We start from the raw sequence: 22,620 nt of genomic DNA, 5'->3' as shown, positions 1-22,620 counted from the left end.
TTTCTTGCAACTTTGCGCACATATGCTTCAATTGTCACTACTTACAATGCATTCTTTGGCCCGAACTCCTCAATATCAGCTTTAAGGATTTGGAACTTTGAAGGAGTATTCTTGTGGTGTTGTAAACAATCAATAGCCCTAAGTAAGGGCCCTTTATACATGTGACCATACTGTTGATGAGTAGACAATGACTAATATCCATCCACCCATCCATGATTATGTTGCACTTGCATCTACTAGAAACCTAGTTAGCTTTCATTTTCTCCATTATAATATTAATCTTGCAATAGTTCTCATCCATGATTATTGTCCTCAATGTTGTCTCCCTTGGTGGCACATATGATAGTCCAACTTCGATTACTTTTCCCACAACCTCCTTATAGTGAGGAGAGTGGGCCACATGGAATGGAATGCCATTAGCAAAGAAGAATTTGTATATGGCATCATTTGTCTTATCTCTATTTTGCACATTGAATAACTTTGTCACCGTGTTTGCAACATCACTATTGGTCATTCTACATTTCCCTTTAGACTTTGTTGTGGCTGTCCCTAAACTAGATGAAAAAACATAAATAGAACAGACTGCAACTTGTGGACTTCGGGTATTCCTCATACTACTAAGAGTAGGGAGTAGGAGTCCTCAATGGAAAAGTGATAGCTACAATACTTTGGTCATCGACAAAACCCCATTATTGATTCATTGTTTTTTTCAAGTGATAATTTTGAGCCGACTCCTACACCCTTGCCAATGACATAAAGAAGGTGTGCATTGACTCTTTTTTGAGCACATAATCATACTGAGGGGAGGTGAATCAGTATAAGATAATCTTTTACTAATTAGAATTTTAATACCCACAATAAAGAAATCACATAAGATCTAAGATCTGGCAACTAGGAAAGACAAGATTTATGTGGAAACCCTTTCCGGAGAAAACCACGAAGGACTGCTTGGATCTGTTGTTCAAATCCAGCCGCAACAAAAATTAAATGATCTTACAATATTTGCAGGCACTGGCCCATTAGAGTCACCAATCCCCACTTATAGAATTTGCAGGCACCAACCTATTGGAGACACCAATCCCCGCAACTAAGCACCAACTTAGCAAGAAACACCAATCTCTTCTTTTAGGAGGCACCAACCTCTTTAGCAAAATTTCACCTTCGGGATGTTGCTTCTTCTATAGATGATGAGCATATTTTTATGCACTTTCAAAATTCACAAAATTAGCTCTATATTAAACCTGCTTTGCTTTAAATCTGCTTTGCAATAAATCTTCTTTGCTCTATATTCGAATGATAAAATTTTTTCACACCCTACTAACACACAATCTTGCTTCACCATTTTATGCCACTTCATGCACCAAAATCAAATGCATTAAACACATAGGTTGGAAAATATTAAAAACTCCATGAGTTGGCCTCCAATTACATTTCTTTCAAATAATAAAATTCCAGGAGTTGGCCTCCAATTGCACCTCTTTCAAAATAATTTAATTCCTTGAGTCTCCCAAACAATTGAAGACGATATAATAATCTCCCAAACTTTGACATCAATGACCACATTTCCAACAATCTCCCTTCTTGAACAAAACACACTTTGACATCAATGAAAACATTTCCAATACCCTTATGATGCTACCTTGAAATTAAAGTTGACAATAATGACATCTCCATAGCCTAGTTCCCCACCATTGACCCAAGTTTTGCTTGCAATTTAGCAAAAAATAATCCAAGATAGAGGATATTGTAAATTGGTCCAAACCTTCCAATTTAAGCAAGATGAGGATACTTGAGGGGTTTTCCAATATTGAAAGAGTTTGTTGCATCATTCTATAGTAGTTGCTATTAGGAATTATCACATATAGTGAGTTTAGTATATAGGTTTAATTTATTAAATCTATTATAAGTTATGTCATTCTACAAGTGGTTATTAACACAATCATGTAGATCGGATTTGATTGAGAAATCAAAGGGAAGTGGTTAACAATAGTCTGCATTTGGACTATTTGTTAGACTTCAGGCAACACATAAATATTCCTATCACTTTTGAATAAAGTATTGTACATACGTTGGAAACACAAAGGGTTGTGATGTGTTTTTTACATTGCCAAGGTAGTGTGAAAAGAGGTGTGGTACCATTGATTTTTGTGATAGACACTTTTTTGGAGATTGCTTGTTGTAAGTGTTGAAGAGTTATGTGGGTGTGCAGGGCAGATTGAAAGAGTATACTAGAGGGGTGTGATAGGGAAGTGGCATTTGGTGAAGGCATTGTCCAAAAAATTATGTGCATGGGTGTAGAGAGATCATTTTGTAGAAAAACTACTATCTTGTGAAAATCAATAAATACATTAAAACTTAGAGATCAACTCACTATAGGGTGAAAATTTGTTGAAGATAGAAATGAAAGAAGCCAAGATAGTAAAATTCCCTCCAACAGGAATAGATAGCAAAATCCCCTTCAATGGGAACTACTAAAAGGCTACTAGAGAAAATCTGGGAATAGATAGTAAAATTGCCTACATTTTTTCTAGAGTCTCCTCAAGTAGAGATGCTAACTATTGGAAATAATCCCCATGATCCTCTCAAGTTTAGTTGGATGAAGTTGTTGCATTTGACATGGAGGTATTTTAGTAGCCATGGTAGTTGGTAACTTGGAAGAAAAAAAAATGATTCAGATGAAGACGAAGAATTGGTCACCTTAGAGATCCTCATCATCTCCCAGATCAAAATTTAAATATTCCCCTCTGCAAGAGAAAATTTCCATTGTTCTTGAAGAGGGATGATTACAAGAGAATATTGACTAATAAAAGGAAGTTCCCCTTGTTGGTGTCGGACATTGTTTATACCTTTAAAAAGTTGGTGGAGCTAGTCTCAAAGATATCATCAAACAAAAACTAGCTCTAGGTGCCAAGTTAGCATGGGGACTTTCCTCTTGCCAAAATGCCAAGTGGCACTCCTTGCTTTGGAAAGATATTTGGACAAAAATGGATCAGGGTAGAATTCTAACAATTGACAAGCCTCCAAGAGGCTCCCATATGTGAACTTTCTAATCCAGTGTTGACCTATAATTATGAATTACATCACTTGGGAAACTAGAAACAATGAGAGTTTTTTGGTGGATTCATTGCCAATTTCCCTCCTCTGGAATTAAGAGAGGAAATGCTAGAATCCATCAAAGTTTTGATTGTAGAATGAGGCTCAAAGGTTAAGGACTTCTCTCTAAGTTGGGAAAACGGTTTGACAAAGGCTATTTTGAAGGACTTTCTTAAAACTAACACCCCTCTCTATCAAAAAGAAATGCTCAAGGCTGAATTGGAGCACAAGATCATCTTTTTTAATGGGGAGGAGGAATCTCTTAGATGGGTGTGCACCAAATCTAGATCTTATTCAACAAAGCTTAGCTAGCCTTTATCATAAGAACCCAAGGGAAGTAATAATGATTGACCTACCTAAAGCCAATGCTTTTTCTTGGCTAGACCTCCATAAGAAAATTCTCATAGGTGATAGAATTATGCATTACGATTCTCAGGTCTATTTAGATGTGTTTTTTGGGCTTGCAATGTTGAATCAACATATGGCATTTTGATCCATTGCCCCTTTGATATGAGTGTTGGTCATGGTTATGTTCCCAATTCAATTGATTTGGTGCCCTTCCTATCACCTTACTTTGATTGTTCCAAAGTTGTTTGATCATTTTCTCCAAGGCAACCATAATTTGGCATTTTTGGAAAGAAAGGAACAAACATTAGCGTAGGAGACATTATTATGTTGGAAGTAGACATCTCAAAATTATAATGACCAAGGTGTTGTATCAATCATAGAGAAACATGTGCTTCACCTCTTGGTGAAAATCAAGTTTACACAATTGGAAACATCTTAGACTCCCTCTCGTTCAAGGGGCTTTGGGGGTTAAGCATGTTTCTATTGGCAAATTTCCTATAGATCCCTCCTCCAAAGGGTCATACAAACTTCATTTCAATGGAGCATCCAGAGGAAACCTTGGTTTGTCTAGCATTGGATGCAACATTCAAGATTTATCAAGAAATATGATCATGGCAGCATCAAAAAAGTTAAAAGATCACAAATAACAAGGCCAAAGCTTAATATTGGTTACAAACATCTCTATTGCTATTCACAATGGAACTCCTTCTTTGATTATTGAGGGGGACTCAATGGCCATCATAAACGCTATTGAGCTATCAACAAATGGGCAACACAAAACTAAAAGTCGGGAACTATTTCCAAGTAGGCTTGGAATCTTTTGGACTCAGTGGTATTTTTTTCATGCATGCATTGTTTTAGTCAGGAAAATTCAATACTAACCACCTGCCAATGCTGCCATCGACCATCTTGAGGAGAGAATCATGCATGCATTGTTTTAGTTAGGAAAATTCAATACTAACCACCTGCCAATGCTGTCATCGACCATCTTGAGAAGAGAATTATTCTAATAACATAGAGATGTGGAGCAGCATGGTGGTCAAATGGAATAAGGTTGATATGGTTTGACATATCCCTTGTGCATCCCTGAAACTTGTAATCATCCCTCGTGCTTGAAACAACAAAAAGGTAAGTTTCTTTTCTTTAAGATGTTTTTTTGGAAAAGTAAGGTTGTAGTCCTAACCGTATACGTTCTACTGGCCCACATCCTAAATGCTCACATTGTACAAATGGTTAGCCTTGGAAGAAAGAAGGAATCCCTATTTGGCATTGGAGGCAAAATGAAAATGGATTACTAAATCAGCTGTTACTCTTTTTGTTTACTTGGATGCACACACTCATCTTAACTGCATTCAAAAAATTAATTTCTTAAACTGTATGTCATCAACAACTTGGGCTTAGTAGGGAGTGGAGAAAGCAGTGAGGTTGGAATGGTGTTGGATATTCATTGTTATCAAGTTTATATAAATGTTTCTGAGTTCTATTGACTGCTATAAAGAATTTCTAAAAACCGATTTACTATAACTAAGAATATAAGAAAATTTATAATTTTTTTAAAGAATGATGGTATTCTTGTATTCAATGTGTATCTCTCATCATTTAGACCAGTCAAATTCTCCACCTTCACTGGTAGCACTCAAACTAATTCAGATTGGTAAAAAATAGTGAGTATTTGGTGTTGGAGAAAACATAGTGATAAAATTATGAAAAATGTTGTGTGCCATGAGGGTCTGTGTGATCTAGAAAGCCTTAATTTGTGCGTGGTGGCAAAGGCTCTGCCCCTTGACCCCATCTTGCATTACAAAACAGAACAAGCAAGGAGCACTACCCCAAACCCTGCAAGGGGAGCTACTCTTCAACCCCTCTAGGGGCTCTGCACAAGATCCCCACCAGTGCACCGCTAGTTGCTGCCCCTGCCACCCCTTTGTCATCCCCAAATCAAGGTCTCTGGTCCTTCTCTCCCCAAAACCGATCCCCACTTTTGGAAACTCAGTGGAACTATGGAATAGATATAGCACTTGAGGAAGACAAGAGGAGGATTGATTTGATGGATGAAAATTGCTGTTAGACACTTATGTGATCAGTAGCACCCATAAGTAAAATATTAAATGAAATTGCAAGAGAAGGGTGGTATTGTTTCAGAGATTGCAATTGTGCTTCCAGATCTTGTGGGATGACAGAAATCTCAAAGTGAAAGCCAATCTCCATGTATTGTAATCAAGAGCAGCGTGGAAGAGGAGTGTTCAAGTCCTTAAAATAAAAATTTTCTTATAAAGTTATAGACTTAGTTTAGGGCTACAGGTAATTTTCATTTAATAAGAATTGATGCTACAGAAATTTTGATGAAGTTAAATCGGTAGTCATGTGAACATCATCATTGGGAGATGTTCTGCAAGTAGGTAAGTTTGTTTGCTATCATTCATAGCTTTTTCATGAGACCGTTTTGATATATTTCAATACAAAAAAGAATTGCTCAAACAGTTTAAAAAAACAAAGAAATATTTCATGGGTAAGAGAATAAATGTTCACACCAAAAAAAACATGATTTTTTTGAAAACCCCACTTTGCTTGGAGTTAAAATTGGCATCATGCTTGTAGAGAATTGACATAAATCATAACCAATGCACTGGTTTTGGCATCACTACCATCTGGGACAGGAATGAATGGCAGCGATTATGCTACTGGAGATGTTCTATGGAAATGAGATAAGTTGGTGATATCATTGAGAACTTCTTCATGGACCAGTTGTAAAATATTTCACACACGATAAAGAATTGTATCTACTTGCTCAAGCAGTTTTTAAACAACAAGAAAGAACTATCTGATGGGTAAAAGAACAATAGTTCACACAAGATTTTTTTCTTTTTTTGAAGAATAAAACACATGAATGGAAAATAATTGATAACCAGAAAACAGCAGAAACACTTTCAAGACCTTTAAAAATATGTTCCATCGATGAATTTCAATATTGAAGAAGTAATTTAGATTGCATATCATTAGTTGATGAACAAAAAATCATTATAATGGCTCGTACAACTGAGAACAAACCTCGTGCACACTCTCCAACAATCCATGATTGGTATCAGCATCACTGATGCTTACAACAAACTGAACATCATACTCCAATGCAGTTGCCTTTATCTGCAAGTTGCGTAATTTCAGATGGTAAGCTCCAGAAGCTAAAGGGAGTCAGTACATATTAAATGGCCAATATTGATCCTGAAAACAACTCCACATATTCAAACTCAACTTTTTTTTAATATATTTAAAAATAAATAGCTTTCATAAATCAAGGAATATAAGCATCAGGTTTAAAGCAGTTTGATTTATTTGATTTGATTTGATTTGATTTGGATATTTACGTCTATAAGTTGCCATTTGGATATTTATATCTGCAGGATACCAAGAATGACCAATGTAACTGGAGAGAAGCACATACCAGTAAAAGTACACAATGGAGTGCCTTGTTCATCTCAATGAACGCAACCAAAGTAAAAGAAGAACAATAATTTCAAAAGAACAATGCATAAAAACATAAAGCTATGTTTCATAAAGTGAACATAATCAGAGCAGAACAAGAATATAAAGCAGCCGGATACATCAAAGAAACAAAATCTTGAACAACAAATGCATTGCCTTAAAAACCAAATCTATGTCAATTAACCAGTCTCCTGACAATCAAAGTTGAGTAGAAATGGGTGATGGTATGGTCAAAATAACAAAAGCTCATTAAGCATAAATCTAAATAAACATTTAGAAACATATGATGAAAACACGACCAGTACATGTTGTGCAAATATCAAGAATTTTGGCATTGGCATGATGTGATGGTTAAGTTATGGTGTTGTTGTTCTTGCCATCAAGGTTCAAACACTGCTGGGGTGCTATAGTTGAATGTTTAAGTGGAGATGAAGTCCTCCATTTATGATCTCACCGGTTTTTAGCTCAGGATCAAATAGTTTATCCCTCTTAAAAATAAAATAAAATATAAAGAATTAAAAATCAAAACTTGATTAATCTCAAATGGCGAAACCTTGAGCTTATCATATGTCCTGATATAACAATTTCAAAACAACCAAAATTACATGTTTTTTCTGTTTGGTGATTAAAAAAATAAAACATATCATGAACTATGAACTATGAAATTTGATCTGAAAAAAGTTCACAGAATCAAATTTAGAAACAATTCATAACAATATCTTAGACTGAAAAAAGACATACCTGTTTAGCAAGGGCTCTTCTTTCTAACAATGGCCTTTCTGCATCTCCCACACTGATAAAATACAAATCCAAATTACTGTGTGTCGTTGCAGGTCTCAAAAACTTAAACGCAATCATCAGCATAAAAACAGAGAGACAGAGAGCTGCCTGAGTGAGGACTGTTACACGCCAAGATTTTGCCATCTGTACAATATCACAAATTGTGCTTAATTTTGGTTAGATTCGGAATAATGCTTCATTATAGTAAAATTCGGAATTATGCTTAATTTTACCGAGGCTTTTATAGCTTACTGGGTGTTGAAGAAAACAGATTTCCAATTCATAAACTGAATTGAATTAACTGGGATCGAGTGCATAAAAAAAGCATAATCATCCCTGCTAACCGGTGTCTCTAAAGATCAGCGCAAAACCCCAAGGCAAAAAAATTGGGAAGAGAATGAAATGAAAGGATAGAATTTTAATGACAGTTAACCAGAACAAACAGTTCAGAGGACCACAAGTCGCAACTTTTAACACATTTTTCAAGTCTTCTTATTTTGAATCTTATCAAGAAATCAATTTTTTTCAAACTTTACCTTCTCAAATAATTGATTTAGAATGTCTACTTCATGGATAGTTTGTTTTTTATTTTTATTTTTTTCAAATTTTACCTTCTTAAATAATTGATTTAGAATGTATACTTTTACTTTTTTTTTTTAGATAATGAAATCAGAAAAACATTATTTTTATTGTCATGTCTATTAGAACCTCAAAATTAAGATTAAAGTAACATTTTGATTGATACCTTCAATAACAGTCAAAAATGTATTCTAGATGCTGCATAGACAAGAACATCAAGATCAAATAGATACTGCTTGATGTAATTTATTTATTCTAAAGATAAAAGATTTAATTAGTACCTTTTTTCTTTAATAGTCAATACTTTTAACACTAGTAAAATGACTATCCTGTCACTGAATAGCCATTCCATTTTTTTATTCCATATACCTTAAAAACTATAGTAATCCATTATATTCTAAAAGTAATCTAAAAGCGTGTGGAAGTGTACAAGTCCTCCTTCACGGTAGGGTCAGAGCAGTCGTTTTCACAGCTACCCATGACCATGTGGCTGCATTGGATTCGGACTTCTTGAGGATCTCTGATGGACATCTTAAAAAAAACAGATTTGAACAAATATAAAGAAAACCCGTATAGAATGAACATATGCTTAGATTATAATATTTAGAAACCCAGTCTTATAATGTTTGTTTTTTCCTATGTCAAATTATCTTTTCTTTTTTTAAAATAAAAGTGGATTATTCTACTAAATTTTTTTATTAATATTTTTTTATTTTTTTTATTATCATCTTGATTCTTCAAAAATCAATAAAAAACTAAAAAGACTTGCTTTTTGGTTACGAAAAATAAATTCAAAAATCTTTTTTATAATTTAAAAAAAATAAAAGTTAGCATTTCCACCAGTTTATATTAAGTTAACATTTTCAATTAAATAAACTAATAAAAGTTAGCATTTCCATTAGTTATATTGTTACAGACTTGTTTCTGTAATCTAGCATTCTTTTGGATGGAGTTACCTACACTAAATCATTTCGCATGATTTTGTCTTATAGTTTTTAGTACATGTGCACATGCACACTTCTATTTTTAAGTCCCTCTGCACATGCATATTTAAAGATAGTTTGGTGGGAAAGATTGTTTAGAGTAGAAAGGGAAAGTGTAAAACTTTCTTAATAATTAGTATCTTTTTAATAATTTTTATTATATATTAAATAAAAAAGTAAGATGTTTAAATAATAAATTAATTATAGATTATTTAGATATTTAGTCAAAAGTAAGATGTTTTAAATAATAGATTAATTATGTACTACTTAGATATTTATGTGTTAATATAAGTTTTTAGTTTTTATATAATGTAGTTAGAATTAACAAATTGTTACATAATGATTGATTTTTATGATTGTAAAATGTTTAGAAGTACAAATAATAGTAATTGTTGTTAATAATTAATCTCTATTTTCACAATTCATCTCAAGATTTGTTTACAAGTATTGCTTCTAAAATCTCTTAATTAAAAACTAGTTTGTTTTCATTTCATTTGCTAGTTTTAAATATTTAGCTACGTGAAACATATATATTATAAACCCTACAAACCTATTTTTCAACAAGAAAATAAAATACAATTATGTAGTGTGTAATATTTTTGTAGGGTAAAGTCATGGTTCATTTGGTTGGGAGAAGTTTAACTGGATCATAAATTTGTAATATAAATTCTTGAGTAGGACGAGGAGGAGCGAAATTTGATACCTAAGTTGGAGGATGTCATGCTAAGGCTAGAGAACAAGGATACATATGTGTTGATAGATGTGGAGAGGTTGAGGGGCTTGCTATTTAGGCTCATTCTTGACAACATCTCTAATTGCAAAAGTTAGATTAGAAATTATGGCAATAGATCATATTGTAACTCGACATTAATGTTGTTGCTAATGTCAAACATATTAGGAAGCTTGGAATAAAGTGTATTCATTATGAGTCCCACCACTAGATGCAAATTTATCTTTTTATTTTGCTAATGTCATTTCAACTAAATACGAATAATTAATAGAGTTGAAATCTTAACATTGAATTAATATTTGAATAAGATGTGTGCATATAGTAACTGTATACGGTGAAAATGGATAACAACAATAATGAAAGGCTAAATGAATTCAACCACAAAACCCTAGCCTAACAACAACAAAGATCCACCATAACATATGAAGATTACCTAAGACAATGCAAATCAAATGAAATCACAAAGATTATACCATCACATGTCCAATAGGGTTTGGATCTCCATTCTTCCTATCTCCATTGATCTTGCTTGATATATTTGCTCTCAGTTTTATGTGCACAAGAGCTCAACAAAGAACGGAAATGTGGTTGCAAGTAAGATCGCATATGAAAGTTCAAAGGCGTAGTGTCGTCAATTGATCAAGTAGTCAGGGTTGATAATGAAGGAAGCATCTCCTTATATAGAAGACACTATAAGAAATGGAGGGATAAGATTGAGAGGTGTAAAAGATAAATGGTCGGCTATGATTAGAGGGTAGGTAAAAGAAATAATAAAATAATGAGAGGGTAGGTAGTGTATGAATTAAGAGATGAATGACATGTGTCATAGGTTGAAAAGGTTAATGAATTAATTAAATAAATAAAGATTTATTTAATTAATAGAGGAAGTGGGATCAATTGAATAAATAAGATATGTATTTAATTTAGGAAAAAGGATAATTTAAATAAATAAATGTATTTATTTAAATGAGAAATAAGGCTAGAAGAGGATAAATGAATGAATTAAATAAATAAAGATTTATTTAATTAATAGAAGAATTATGCTAAAGTAATTAAATAAATAAAGATATTTATTTAATTAGACATGACAATTTTAGGTGTCTACATTTTGCCCCTCTTTGAGACAATGCAACTTGTCGCGTTGTTTCAAAGAAGATAATATGAACTGATACAAAGTTGCCCCAAGATGGGAATGATATGCCCCCTCGAGAGATTGGATGAAAATGTCTGAAAAGATCATAGACAATCTCTCGATAAGATAGAAAGGCTAGAATGGATTGACTTGATAGGATGGAGTGACAGAGTCACGGGATAAAGAAGACTGACTCGGGAAACAAGAGCTAGGGCTAGGGCTAGGGTAGTCTATAAGATAGACCACGAGGGGAATACATCCTCATTGTCATCCACACATCCAAGAGATTAGAGTGCAGAGAGAGAATAGAGCAGCAACAGTCAACAGCGATGGCATTGGTGCATAGATTCGATCGCGTTCGCCGATTTTAGAGGCCAGCAGATGCAGGAGAGCCGGTAAGTACCTCAAAAACCTCCTTGTACTTTGTCGCAATAAATATTGTCATTAATGCATGCTAGGTAGTGCAATAAATGCACTTTAGGATAATGTCAAAAAATGTCAAAAACGTGTAGGCACGTCTGCGTTGGTGCCAGGCGCGTCTAGGTTGGCTAGACACGTTTGTGTTTGTGCTAGGTGCGTCTATGCTGGGAAAAGCGTTTGTGCCAGATGCGAGCGCATTTGTGTTGTGCAGGTGCGTTTGTGAAATGTGGGCACGTCTGTGTAGGATAGGCACGTCTGTGCAGGACAGGTGCGTCTGTGCAGAGCATAGGCACGTCTATGTATTTCAGGCGCGTCTGTGCAGAGAAGGCGCGTTTATGTCTTCAAGGTAAAATCGACAGTTCTGTGATGAACATACGCTGTCGATTGGATAAGCCACTGAGAGGATACACTCAAGCAGGTCCTCTAGGGGAGACTAGGATAGCAGATAGGGCTAGGATTGACAATTCTGTGATAGAACATACGTTGCCAATTTGGAAACTACTCAAGAGGATACACTCAAGTATAGCCCTAGGATAGGATAGATCGAGGCACTTTGTGATGAACAGTAAGTACCAAGACATAGTACTTTGTGATGAACAAGGAGTACCAAAATATGAGCAGCACTTTGTGATGAATAGTGAGTGTAAATATGAGCAACATTTTGTGATGAACAGGGAGTGCTAAAACGTAGTACTTTGTGATGAACAAGGAGTGCCACTAGGATAAATAGCAACACTTTGTGATGAGCAGTGAGTGTCACTTTGATTGACATGATTGATTTGCTTGGCTGCAGGAGTATTTGCCTATGCTGGAGTCACGAGAGAGATTCCCATCGACTCAGAGGTTACGACCAAAGTTGACATCTGAGGACAGGGCTACCATTGAGGTTATGGGTCTGCGATACATTTTGTATGTGCTTGAGTTTCGGGCGAACATGGGTTTGCTGACTGCTTTAGCCGAGAGATGGCATTCTGAGACATGCACTTTTCATTTGCCGATAGGTGAGATGACAGTCACCTTGGAGGATGTTTACAGGATATTAAGGATACCGATCAACGTGGAGCTGATACCCTATGATCGAGATGGAGACAGGGAGGCCCTGAGACGAGTGTTTCAGGATCCGGGACTGGAGATGAGGGCTGAACACGTGGCATGGGACATGATGACAACGACAGGACTGGCACTACCAGCAGTGCTAAGAGGAGTGATCAGTGGGTTCTGGTGTCCAGACAGGGCGACACGGGGGTTGGCTGTAGGCTGGGGGAGCACCTTGGAGACACTGGTTACACAACATACCAGATATGCCTGGGGACCGTGCATGCTGGCACACTTATACTATGAGCTGCATTAGTTTGTTTATCATAGATCTGTAGGATTGGGCTGTGAAGTTACCTTGTTGCAGGTTTGTTCATATGAGCATCTGTCGGTGACCCGACCAATTTATTTCAGAGGCAAGGGCCATGGGCGCAGTTTTGTGCATTTATATGATATGATTACCTCGCAGCCGCGGATTGGGAGACTAGAGCACTAGCACAGGGTCATTGATGAGATTGACACTGTGGTATGGAGATCGTATCGAGAGTGTGAGGCGTGGGAGGATGACGCAGTGGAGCTGCCATACACCTTCAAGAGTAGCTATCTGATTGGGCGGACGCCCTATGTACTGGAGAGGTAGTTGGTTGACAGGGTATGTAGGTAGTTTGGCAGGGTTCAGCAGATGCCACAGGGTTCAGCAGATGCCACAGGGTTCTGGGATGTATGCTCAGACAGTCAGGGATCAGGCACACTTTGGGTCGTTGCTATCATATGATCAAGCAGTGATGCAGCTGGTAGAGATGGTGCCTATGCCTTGGGATATGTGGCCAGAGATAGAGGATGCAAGGATGGATGCAGAGTACACTGCATATTGGGCTGAGCATCCATTTCCATGACTGACTGACCCAGGGGAGCAGATAGATGGAGATGGTGGGGGGGATGAGGATGATGATGGAGATGGTGGGGGGAGAGGCCGACGGAGGAGGTGGGGTGCAGTTGGAGAGAGGAGGGTGGTTCCGTGGAGAGAGGGTGGAGAGGAGAGGTAGGCTCAGGTGGTGAGGGTTCGCGGTGGATTGCCAGTACAGGTGCCAGCAGCATAGGGTCTTAGACAGGTGCAGGGACAGGGACAGAGGCAAGTACAGGCACAGGAAGAGGCATAGGCACAAGCATAACCACCAGTACAGGGGGAGCCACAGGCACAGGCACAGGGGGCTGAGGAGGAGGAGGATGAGCTGCTTGAACTGAGGGAGATCTGCCAAGGACAGGCAGATGAGACCCAGGATCTAGAGAGGGAGACGGCTAGTCTCAGGAGACAGCTGAGGGATACTGAGCGGGAGCAAGATCAGGCTAAGCGTTATACTGAGGCTGAGACAGCACTGAGGGCTGGGAGGCAGGCGACATAGGACATAGGGGTTGGATATGCCTATGTTCTGTAGGCAGGGGAGGAGATAGGGTATTGGCGAGACCTTTACTACGGGGCAGTGCCACCAGAGCAACGAGCGAGGAGCTTCCGCAGACCATCACGGACAACGACGACTACTGGAGGGAGTCAGAGGAGACAAGCGTCTAGCTGTGGGGTTATGGGTCCTCCACCACCACCAGATAGAGGGGACAAAAGGGATGATCCTGGGGTGGGTCCTTCTAGGGCTCAGACTCCATCAAGGCCAGGCGGCTTCAAGGGAGGGAGTTCATCATAGTCATAGAGGGCTCCCTATGTATCAGTTTTGTACTATTTTGTATGACGATGTAGACACCTTCGGGTGATTGTAGCCATATGATTTTGACATCATTGTATCATGACACTTTTGATTATATATATATGAGATGATTCATCTTTGCGGCAACTATATGCATGTGTACCTATGTGATGAGATGTTTCTATGATGCTTATGATATAGATGCAAATATGTACATGATGAAATGCAATATTTTTGTTCTTTTATGTTTTTAATATATTATATATGAAATGCTAATATGAATATATGAAATGCAGATGAATATGATAATGCAAATGACTATTTACATGATAAAAATGTAAGATGTGCTAACATGTGTTGTGTGCAGGATGTGATGCAATTGTGGTATCTATATGTATGTATGAAATGCTTAATATGTGATAATGCAGGTGCAACTACATGAGATGCGGATATTTTTGGTGTGTCATTATACTCAGTCATGTGATAGCAGGCTACATAGACTCAAGAAGGACGATGGAGGTCAATCAAGAAAGGGGGAATGGAAGATAGAAGATATGAAAGTGAAAAGAGATTCTTGTGCGTTATCATCATTGAACTTTATTATGGCAAAATAGGTTATGACAATTGAGGCATATGTTCGACCCAGAAAGTCATTGTACCTGTTTGCATGGAGATAAGACAATCACAAACAAGGAATGCCCCAGTTCACACTAGACTCACGGTGTCCTCATATCCTTGGACAAGTCATAGCATTACTAAGAGACAATCCACAGACATCAAAAGAAAAATAGGTGACGATACCCCATCCTTGCCCTTCTAGTCAAAGACATCCTGGAGATAGAATCTCTAGTCAGAGACATCCCAGAAAAGCTAAAAGACATGTCACTAGAAAGATAAAATCAAAAGAAAACCAAGACTCGACACCAACATCCACTGTAGTCCTCAAGTTTAGTGTCTCTTGTCACTTGTATAAGTCTTATTTGATTATGGTCACAATGTTTACTTTCACAAAAAGGATAGATAGCACTGAACTATATGTTGTCTGAGTCTGTTGAAAGATTTGATTTGTTGAAGCCTATTGTTGCTGCTATGTCTCATCTGAAACTGACTGAATTCAGGCAACTGATACTTTATTGCAGAGAAGATGGGACTTTATTGCAGATCTATGATGCAAGTGTTTCTTTATTGCGGTGTAAAGCGGAAAAATCGAACCCTAGTCGTTCTCCCCTCCCCAACTCCGAGGAGAGAGAAGGGAGAGTCACTAGGGTTGATGGTTTTCACTTAGGGGAGACTTTACATTCAAAAGAGGGGTTGAAACCCACAAGATCCAATCCCATGCAATGCAAGATTGGATGCTAAATGAGTTTCAAGGGTTAAGACAGCAAGGCTACCCTCTTTTGTAAAGAATGTTGATAGAAAGATTGAACTAGGAATGCATAGAAAGTGAAAAAGATTCGCTTATAAATTGAGTTAGGGATATAGGATGAAGCTGCAGACCTGGAATTAGCTGTAAAATGTCGATACAGCGCTGTCCTGCAAATTTGAGCAAAAGTTGACGGGACGATGGCGCCCGACGTGCACACGGTCCTCCGAAAAATCCGCGAAACGAAGGGGGATCTGTTCGTCTCTGCACAAGGATTCCAGATCTTCAATTTCAGCCGCGTACCTGCAACCTACACATAGAAAAGTGAAGACAATTGGGGGGTTAGGGATTAGGGGTTTGCCTTTAGGTCAAACCCCGGTTTTGGAATTAACCAAGAAATGAGAAATGCTGTAAATGTAAATGTCTGTAATGTAAAACAAGTACTAATACCTTGTTGTAAGGATGTTTGTATCCTTATATGCGAAGGTATAGATGTTGTTGTTTGTTGTATGTTGTATGTTGTAGCATGTAATGTGTTGTAAGTGATCTCCTCTTCAAGGGTTGAATCCTTGTCTTGAATGCAACACTTAGCCTTGAATGGAGACTTAGAATGATCAATTGCTTGAAGGAATGCTTGAATGCTTGAATGTTTGAATATCGTTTCCAACTTTTTTCCATCCTTCCTCCCCAAATGAGAGAGGAAAAGTAGTTTATATACTTGCCAATTAGGGTTAAAAGACTGATTTTCCCGACCTTAGGCCGACCAGGAAATGTTATTTTCCAAATTGCAAACAAAAAGGCCCGAAGTCCCATAGGAGACCGGGCCCAAAATAGGGCCAAGGACCAGGGCGCTGGGCGCTCTGGTCCCACCTCCCGGGACAGCAGGGTGCAAGGAGGATCATGCTAGGGTGCTGAGAAATGCAATTTTTGATGTCATGAGCAAGTTTCGGGGTCTCCATTCAGGTTTAGTGTTGCGTCGCCATCGTGAAGACCCAAATGCGGTCGAAATTGCAAGTGTCACAATTTTAGGACGCTACATTTAGCCCCCACTTTAGCGAGAGTATAAGCGTACGCTCATACTTCCGGTAAAGTACAAGGAAACAATATTGAAAAACTTTCACCACGTCAAGGAGGCAAGATACACCAAGCCCCCAGTGGACTAAGGATCTTACGACTTCGATTGACAAAGTAAAAGGGAAGATCATGAGGGAGAACCATGACTGTCAGTAGTAAGGTTCCCTCACTATGAGTCATGCAAGAAAGATATAAAAAATTTTCAAGGCAAAGCTAAATTTGTCAAGAAATTTTCAAGTATCTTGAAAAGATATGGACGGGATGTATGCCCCCCTACATTAAAGCGATCGCACACGCCTCACCGGGGGTGATTGCTTTAAGGTAGTGATACCTATAAGAAATGAGAAAGGAGCACGTTATCACAAGGATTTAGCCCCCAAGTGTGAGATAAGCCCAAGGATAATAGACACAAAACACAAAGCACAAGGTGACTTCGCTTTCCTCGGGGTTAGTATGCTGTATGATAATTCATGTATATCATATGTATGTATGCATAATTGTTCTTCAGTCCCCAATCAAGGAAAGGTCACCTAGAAGAAGGGAACACATGTGTCTTTTGAGTCAACATGAGAGAGATCGAGAGATCTCAATGCCTTGCATCATCCTCAAGTAGACAACATTAAGGACAACAAATAGAAGAATGAGAATAACATATAGAAGAAGTAATAAAAGAAATAGAGGAGGAGAGAATCTGCTATGCTAATGAAACTAGTCTAGCACGTCGATCTTGCTGATCAATGTTTCGGGAAGGTAGGGAACACGCTAGAGGAGGAACATCCAACACAGCAGATGGAGCTATCACAAGATCCAAACAAGGGCTATGTTCATGTTCCGAGCCACGTTGTTCTTGTCTAGGAGATAGGATAAGTGCTTTAGAAAATTCATTAGATAAATGGTTATCAACATCAACAAGTTCATATTCACTATCAGAATGAACAAGAGTAACATTTGCATCATGAATAACATTTTCATCTATATGATCATCAAGATTTATAAAAATAGGATCTTTAACTCGCACAGGATCAAGACCATCATGCATCTTATGTTTAGGAGATTTCGGTTCAATCGTCGGCTGAGGAGAAAATGGAATAATGCTTGTTGAAGGTGTTTTTGGGAATTGCGAAGTTTGAGCTCTAAGATGACGCTTTCGTCGGCGTTCACATGCAGAACGATTTCATCTAGTCTTAGTAGGAAGTTGCGAAGATTGAGGAGGAGGAATGTTCTCATCCTTATCACTTGGGTGTTTAGGTTGTGGTCTTTTAGGTTGAATAATAGGAGAAGAGGAAGGTCTCTTCTCTCCATAAGAGGAAGGAGGAGGAACTGCTCCATATAAGGGAGGAATATTTGGTTTAGGAAGGAGACCAAGTCCATCATGACGAGGAGGTATAGGTCTACTCTTAGGAAGTTTATTAGATATAGGCATAGTCACATCCATAGGAATGGGTTGGGAATCTTCTTGAGGAAAGACATTGGTTTTATCTTTCAAAGGAAGAACTTCCTTCTCAAGAATGATAGGAATGTCAAGTTTGGGTGTTCTAGGTTCACTTAGAGATAGGATCATATCTGTTTTCCACTTTTGATAAGATTTGAAAAGATGATCACTTCGCGGAGGAAGAGATTGGAATTGTTTAGGCCAAAAGTAATCAATAGGAACGCTAGAAGTTCTTTCAGCTGGTTTAAAGAGACTATGATTGACAGTAACAACTTCACCATTATGGGGAAATTTCAAACACTTGTGAATAGGAGAAGCAATAGCTTTCATGGAAGATAGCCAAGGATAGCCAAGCTTCACACGAAATTGTTCGGATGATGGAATAATAGCAAAGTCCACATCAAGGGATTTGTTATGGACCTCAATAGGTAATGTAATAGAACCAATTGCAGGAGAAGAAAATGCATCAAATAGTTTCACAACCACATCTGTTTCATCATAGATTACTTGATTCAATTGCAAAGTAAAAAGAAATTCTTCAGTAATGATATTAACCATACAAGAAGGATCAATAAGCACTCCACGGCAAGGTGTGTTCTTGACTTTTGCAACTATATATAAAGGACCATCAGGTGCCCTGATAGTTTCACTGGAATCAAATGTGATGGAAGGTTCTTTAGGGATTTTCTGTTGCTCCACAAAATTAATCACATTCGGAGTCATAGACACGAGATAATCAGGTGAGACAGAGGAATCAGTAGTATCAATCGTATTAGAGGTATGAGAAGGCAATGGATCAGTAAAAATCTGAAGATTTTGGTTAGGAAGAGCTACAGATTTGTTGCCTTTATCAGTCACACCAAAAACAGAGATAGTATTATTATCAATCAAATCTTGAATTTTGCCCTTTAAAGCAAAACATTTTTCAGTATCATGCCCAGGTTGACGATGAAATTGACAAAAAGATTTGTTATCAAAATAGGGTGAATTAATCTTTGCAGGATCAATTTACCTTATAGGAGGAAGAGTAAGCACATTTTGTTCCAATCACTTATTCATAATACTATGCAATGATTCATTCAAAGGAGTAAACTTTCTTTCTCTCTTGAAAAACTTAGAAATAGGGGACACACCTGATGCTGCATTCACATTGTTGTTGATGATGTTTTCATTGAATTTAATGGACTCTCTGTTCAGTTTAAACTTCCCAAATGGTTGTTGACTACTATCACCCTTATCACTCGGAGCCATAGGATGTGATTGTTCCATTTGACTCACAGTCAGTTGATAATTGTGAAGAGTTGCGCACAACTGTTGGAAAGAAGTAAACTCAGAAAACAGGTGTTTTTCTCTAATGTCTTTTTGTAAATTAGAAATAAAGATTCTTTGAATATCATTGTCAGGCACTGGAAAAGAAATTTGAGCATACAAATGCTTATATCTACCAATGAAATCAGTCACTTTTTCTTTAACACCTTGTTTACAATGCATTAAATCAATCAAAGTAACTTTAGGACTTATATTGTTTTGAAATTGTTGAATGAAAGCATTTGCAAGTTGTTCGAAAGAAGTAATAGAATAGGAAGGCAACGAGCAATACCATTGTAGGGCTTTGTCTCTTAATGTTCTAGTAAACAGTTTTGCAAGCAACCTTTGGTCATAAGCAAAATCAGTACATATTGTTTGAAAGGTCTTAACATGTGTTAGAGGATCACCCTTACCATTATAAAGCTCCAAATGCAGAATTTCAACATGTTTAGGGGGAATAGCTCGAACAATGTCAAGAGAAAGTGGGCTTGCAACATCAAATGTGGGCACACTAAACTTAGATTGATTCATAGAGGCAATTTGTTGCTGTAAAGAAGAGACAGTTTGTGCAAGATTGTTAATGGTCGCTTCAGTCGAAGAGTTCATATTAGACGTGTTAGATTGTGATGGAGGTGTTATGTTATTGAAAGAAGGTAGAGAGTAAGGTGGTGGGACACTATGATAGTTAGTCATAGGAGATGATTGGACAGGAGGAACACTACAAGGAGGAATGGAAGGGTTAAATGAATTGCCCCCTTGCGTCATGTTCATTTGTGGAGATATAAGAGGAACACTCACTGAAGGAATGAATGAAGGAAGAGGGTTGATTGAATAAGAGGGATTGCCCCCATGATTAGTAATCATAGGAGGAATGTCTTGTGTTGAAGTAGTCATTATGTTTGATGTAAAAGTAGGTATACTAGCAATAGGAGTCGTCAAAGGAATAGAATGATTGTCTTGAGTAGGAGGTTGTGTATAACCTAAGGTTTCGGCACAACTTTTCATAGGCATCACATTTGAATCCACAATGTGTGCAATACCACGCAAAATATCAATTCCATTCTTATCACTTTGAAGCATACGTTTTAGACCCTCAATTAAAGGAAGAGCTTGACTATCAGGGTATTCTTGAGACATCCATTGTCGAAAATCGTCAAATTGGTTATCCAATTTTGAAAGTTGTTCTACAGAAACCTCATGGAGAGCTTCTTCATCATTAAGAGGATTAGAGGAATTACCCATGTCCTCGTTAAAAAGACCATTCAAATTAGGTTCCATCTCCTCAGTAATTAAACCTTGGAAGGACTTAATTCTAAGGCTTCGTCTAACGGGAATAGTGTAGGTAGGGCTTATTGTTGTAAAACTCATGCACTAAAGAAAGAGAGAAGATTTTGAATTTTAGAGGTAGCAAATTTCAGTAAAACCAGCCAATCTTCCAGATTTAAGCTGTTAAATACAATCAGGACAATCTCCCGAAATTTCAGAAAAAATGTCCGGGACCGTGGCGCTCGGGGTGCACACGGTCCTCGCAACTTTTTTCGAAATTTGTAGGGATGAAAGTTATGATGATTTTACAGCTAACCTGAAAAAATTGAGTGATTTTACGATCTGTAGATAGGCCAAATTAAAGTTGCAATCTCAAAATTGAACCCTACCAAGATTGTCGAAAAATGCAAAATTTGAATTTTGAAAAAGAGAGGGAAACTGAAATTTTGAATTTTATGATTTTAGAGGGAATACCAAAAGCAATGTAAGTTTTGAAATTTGAAAGTTGACTCAATTTCACACAAAATTCAATTTTGAAAGCGGAAATCAAAGTTGTTGTAATTAAGCACTTAATTTCAAAAGTCACAAATTGCAAAAATTTGAATGAATCACTGAAATTTTGAATGAATGATAACACACTTTTCAGATTTAGGACTGTAAGAAACACAATTTCGACACAAATTTCAATTTCAACAATTTTTGAATGATTAGAAGCCTCAATCCAAGCAATCGCTAGACCAACTTTGACTGTAATTTTGAAGGTGTTAAAATTGATAAAATCAGCCAAAATTCTGGATTTTAGCAGGAAAATACAGTAAGATCTAGCTCCCAAAATTTCGGAAAAAATGTCAGGGACGATGGCGCTCGGGGTGCACACGGTCCTCGTAACTTTTTTCCAAATTTTCAGGGATGAAAGATATTGTGATTTTATTGCGGAATCCAAAGTTACAGCTGATTTGGAGATGTTTTGATCAGTGAAATTGTCGGACAAAGGTTGAATCAAGAGGGTTTCAAAAATTAGGGTTTTGACACTTAACCACTTAATTTTCAAAATTAAAGCACAAATATGAATTGATAATTTGTAATAGAAGGGCAGATCTGAAACAAGCATTTAACAATTAAACATTTCACAAGTTTAATTACTTAAAAAGAAAATTTAGGGTTTTTATGCAATTAACCTCTAAAATTTTGCAAAAGATCAAACATGGAAATGTAATCAAGGAATCCAATTTTCAGATCTAACTATGAATAATCAGAAAGGATGTTCACGTCGGGTTCACCAAAATGTAAAGCGGAAAAATCGAACCCTAGTCATTCTCCCCTCCCCAACTCCGAGGAGAGAGAAGGGAGAGTCACTAGGGTTGATGGTTTTCACTTAGGGGAGACTTTACATTCAAAAGAGGGGTTGAAACCCACAAGATCCAATCCCATGCAATGCAAGATTGGATGCTAAATGAGTTTCAAGGGTTAAGACAACAAGGCTACCCTCTTTTGTAAAGAATGTTGATAGAAAGATTGAACTAGGAATGCATAGAAAGTGAAAAAGATTCGCTTATAAACTGAGTTAGGGATATAGGATGAAGCTGCGGACCTGAAATTAGCTGTAAAATGTCGATACGACACTGTCCTGCAAATTTGAGCAAAAGTTGACGGGACGATGGCGCCCGACGTGCACACGGTCCTCCGAAAAATCTGCGAAACGAAGGGGGATCTGTTCGTCTCTTCACAAGGATTCCAGATCTTCAATTTCAGCCGCGTACCTGCAACCTACACACAGAAAAGCGAAGACGATTGGGGGGTTAGGGATTAGGGGTTTGCCTTTAGGTCAAACCCCGGTTTTGGAATTAACCAAGAAATGAGAAATGCTGTAAATGTAAATGTCTGTAATGTAAAACAAGTA

The 22,620-nt window shown here is 37.4% G+C and overlaps 1 protein-coding gene across 1 annotated transcript in view; it reads right to left on the bottom strand.

The window, feature by feature from the left end:
* Nucleotides 1-8,304, bottom strand: part of LOC131040742 (uncharacterized) — a 70,778-nt gene extending 62,474 nt beyond the window's left edge. Inside the window, exons 1-3 of the mRNA XM_059221622.1 lie at nt 8,238-8,304; nt 7,663-7,845; nt 6,490-6,582 (exon numbers count right to left, since the gene is read on the bottom strand). Of these exons, the coding sequence (XP_059077605.1) occupies nt 6,490-6,582; nt 7,663-7,845 (276 nt within the window). The 5' untranslated portion in view covers nt 8,238-8,304. The remainder of the gene's footprint in view (nt 1-6,489; nt 6,583-7,662; nt 7,846-8,237) is intronic.
* Nucleotides 8,305-22,620: the final 14,316 nt, after the last annotated feature.

The sequence above is a fragment of the Cryptomeria japonica genome, chromosome 5, assembly GCF_030272615.1.
Source record: "Cryptomeria japonica chromosome 5, Sugi_1.0, whole genome shotgun sequence".
Lineage (NCBI taxonomy): Eukaryota > Viridiplantae > Streptophyta > Pinopsida > Cupressales > Cupressaceae > Cryptomeria > Cryptomeria japonica.
The sequence above is the reverse complement of the archived record's forward strand: the minus strand, read 5'-3'. Positions and strand labels throughout refer to the sequence as shown.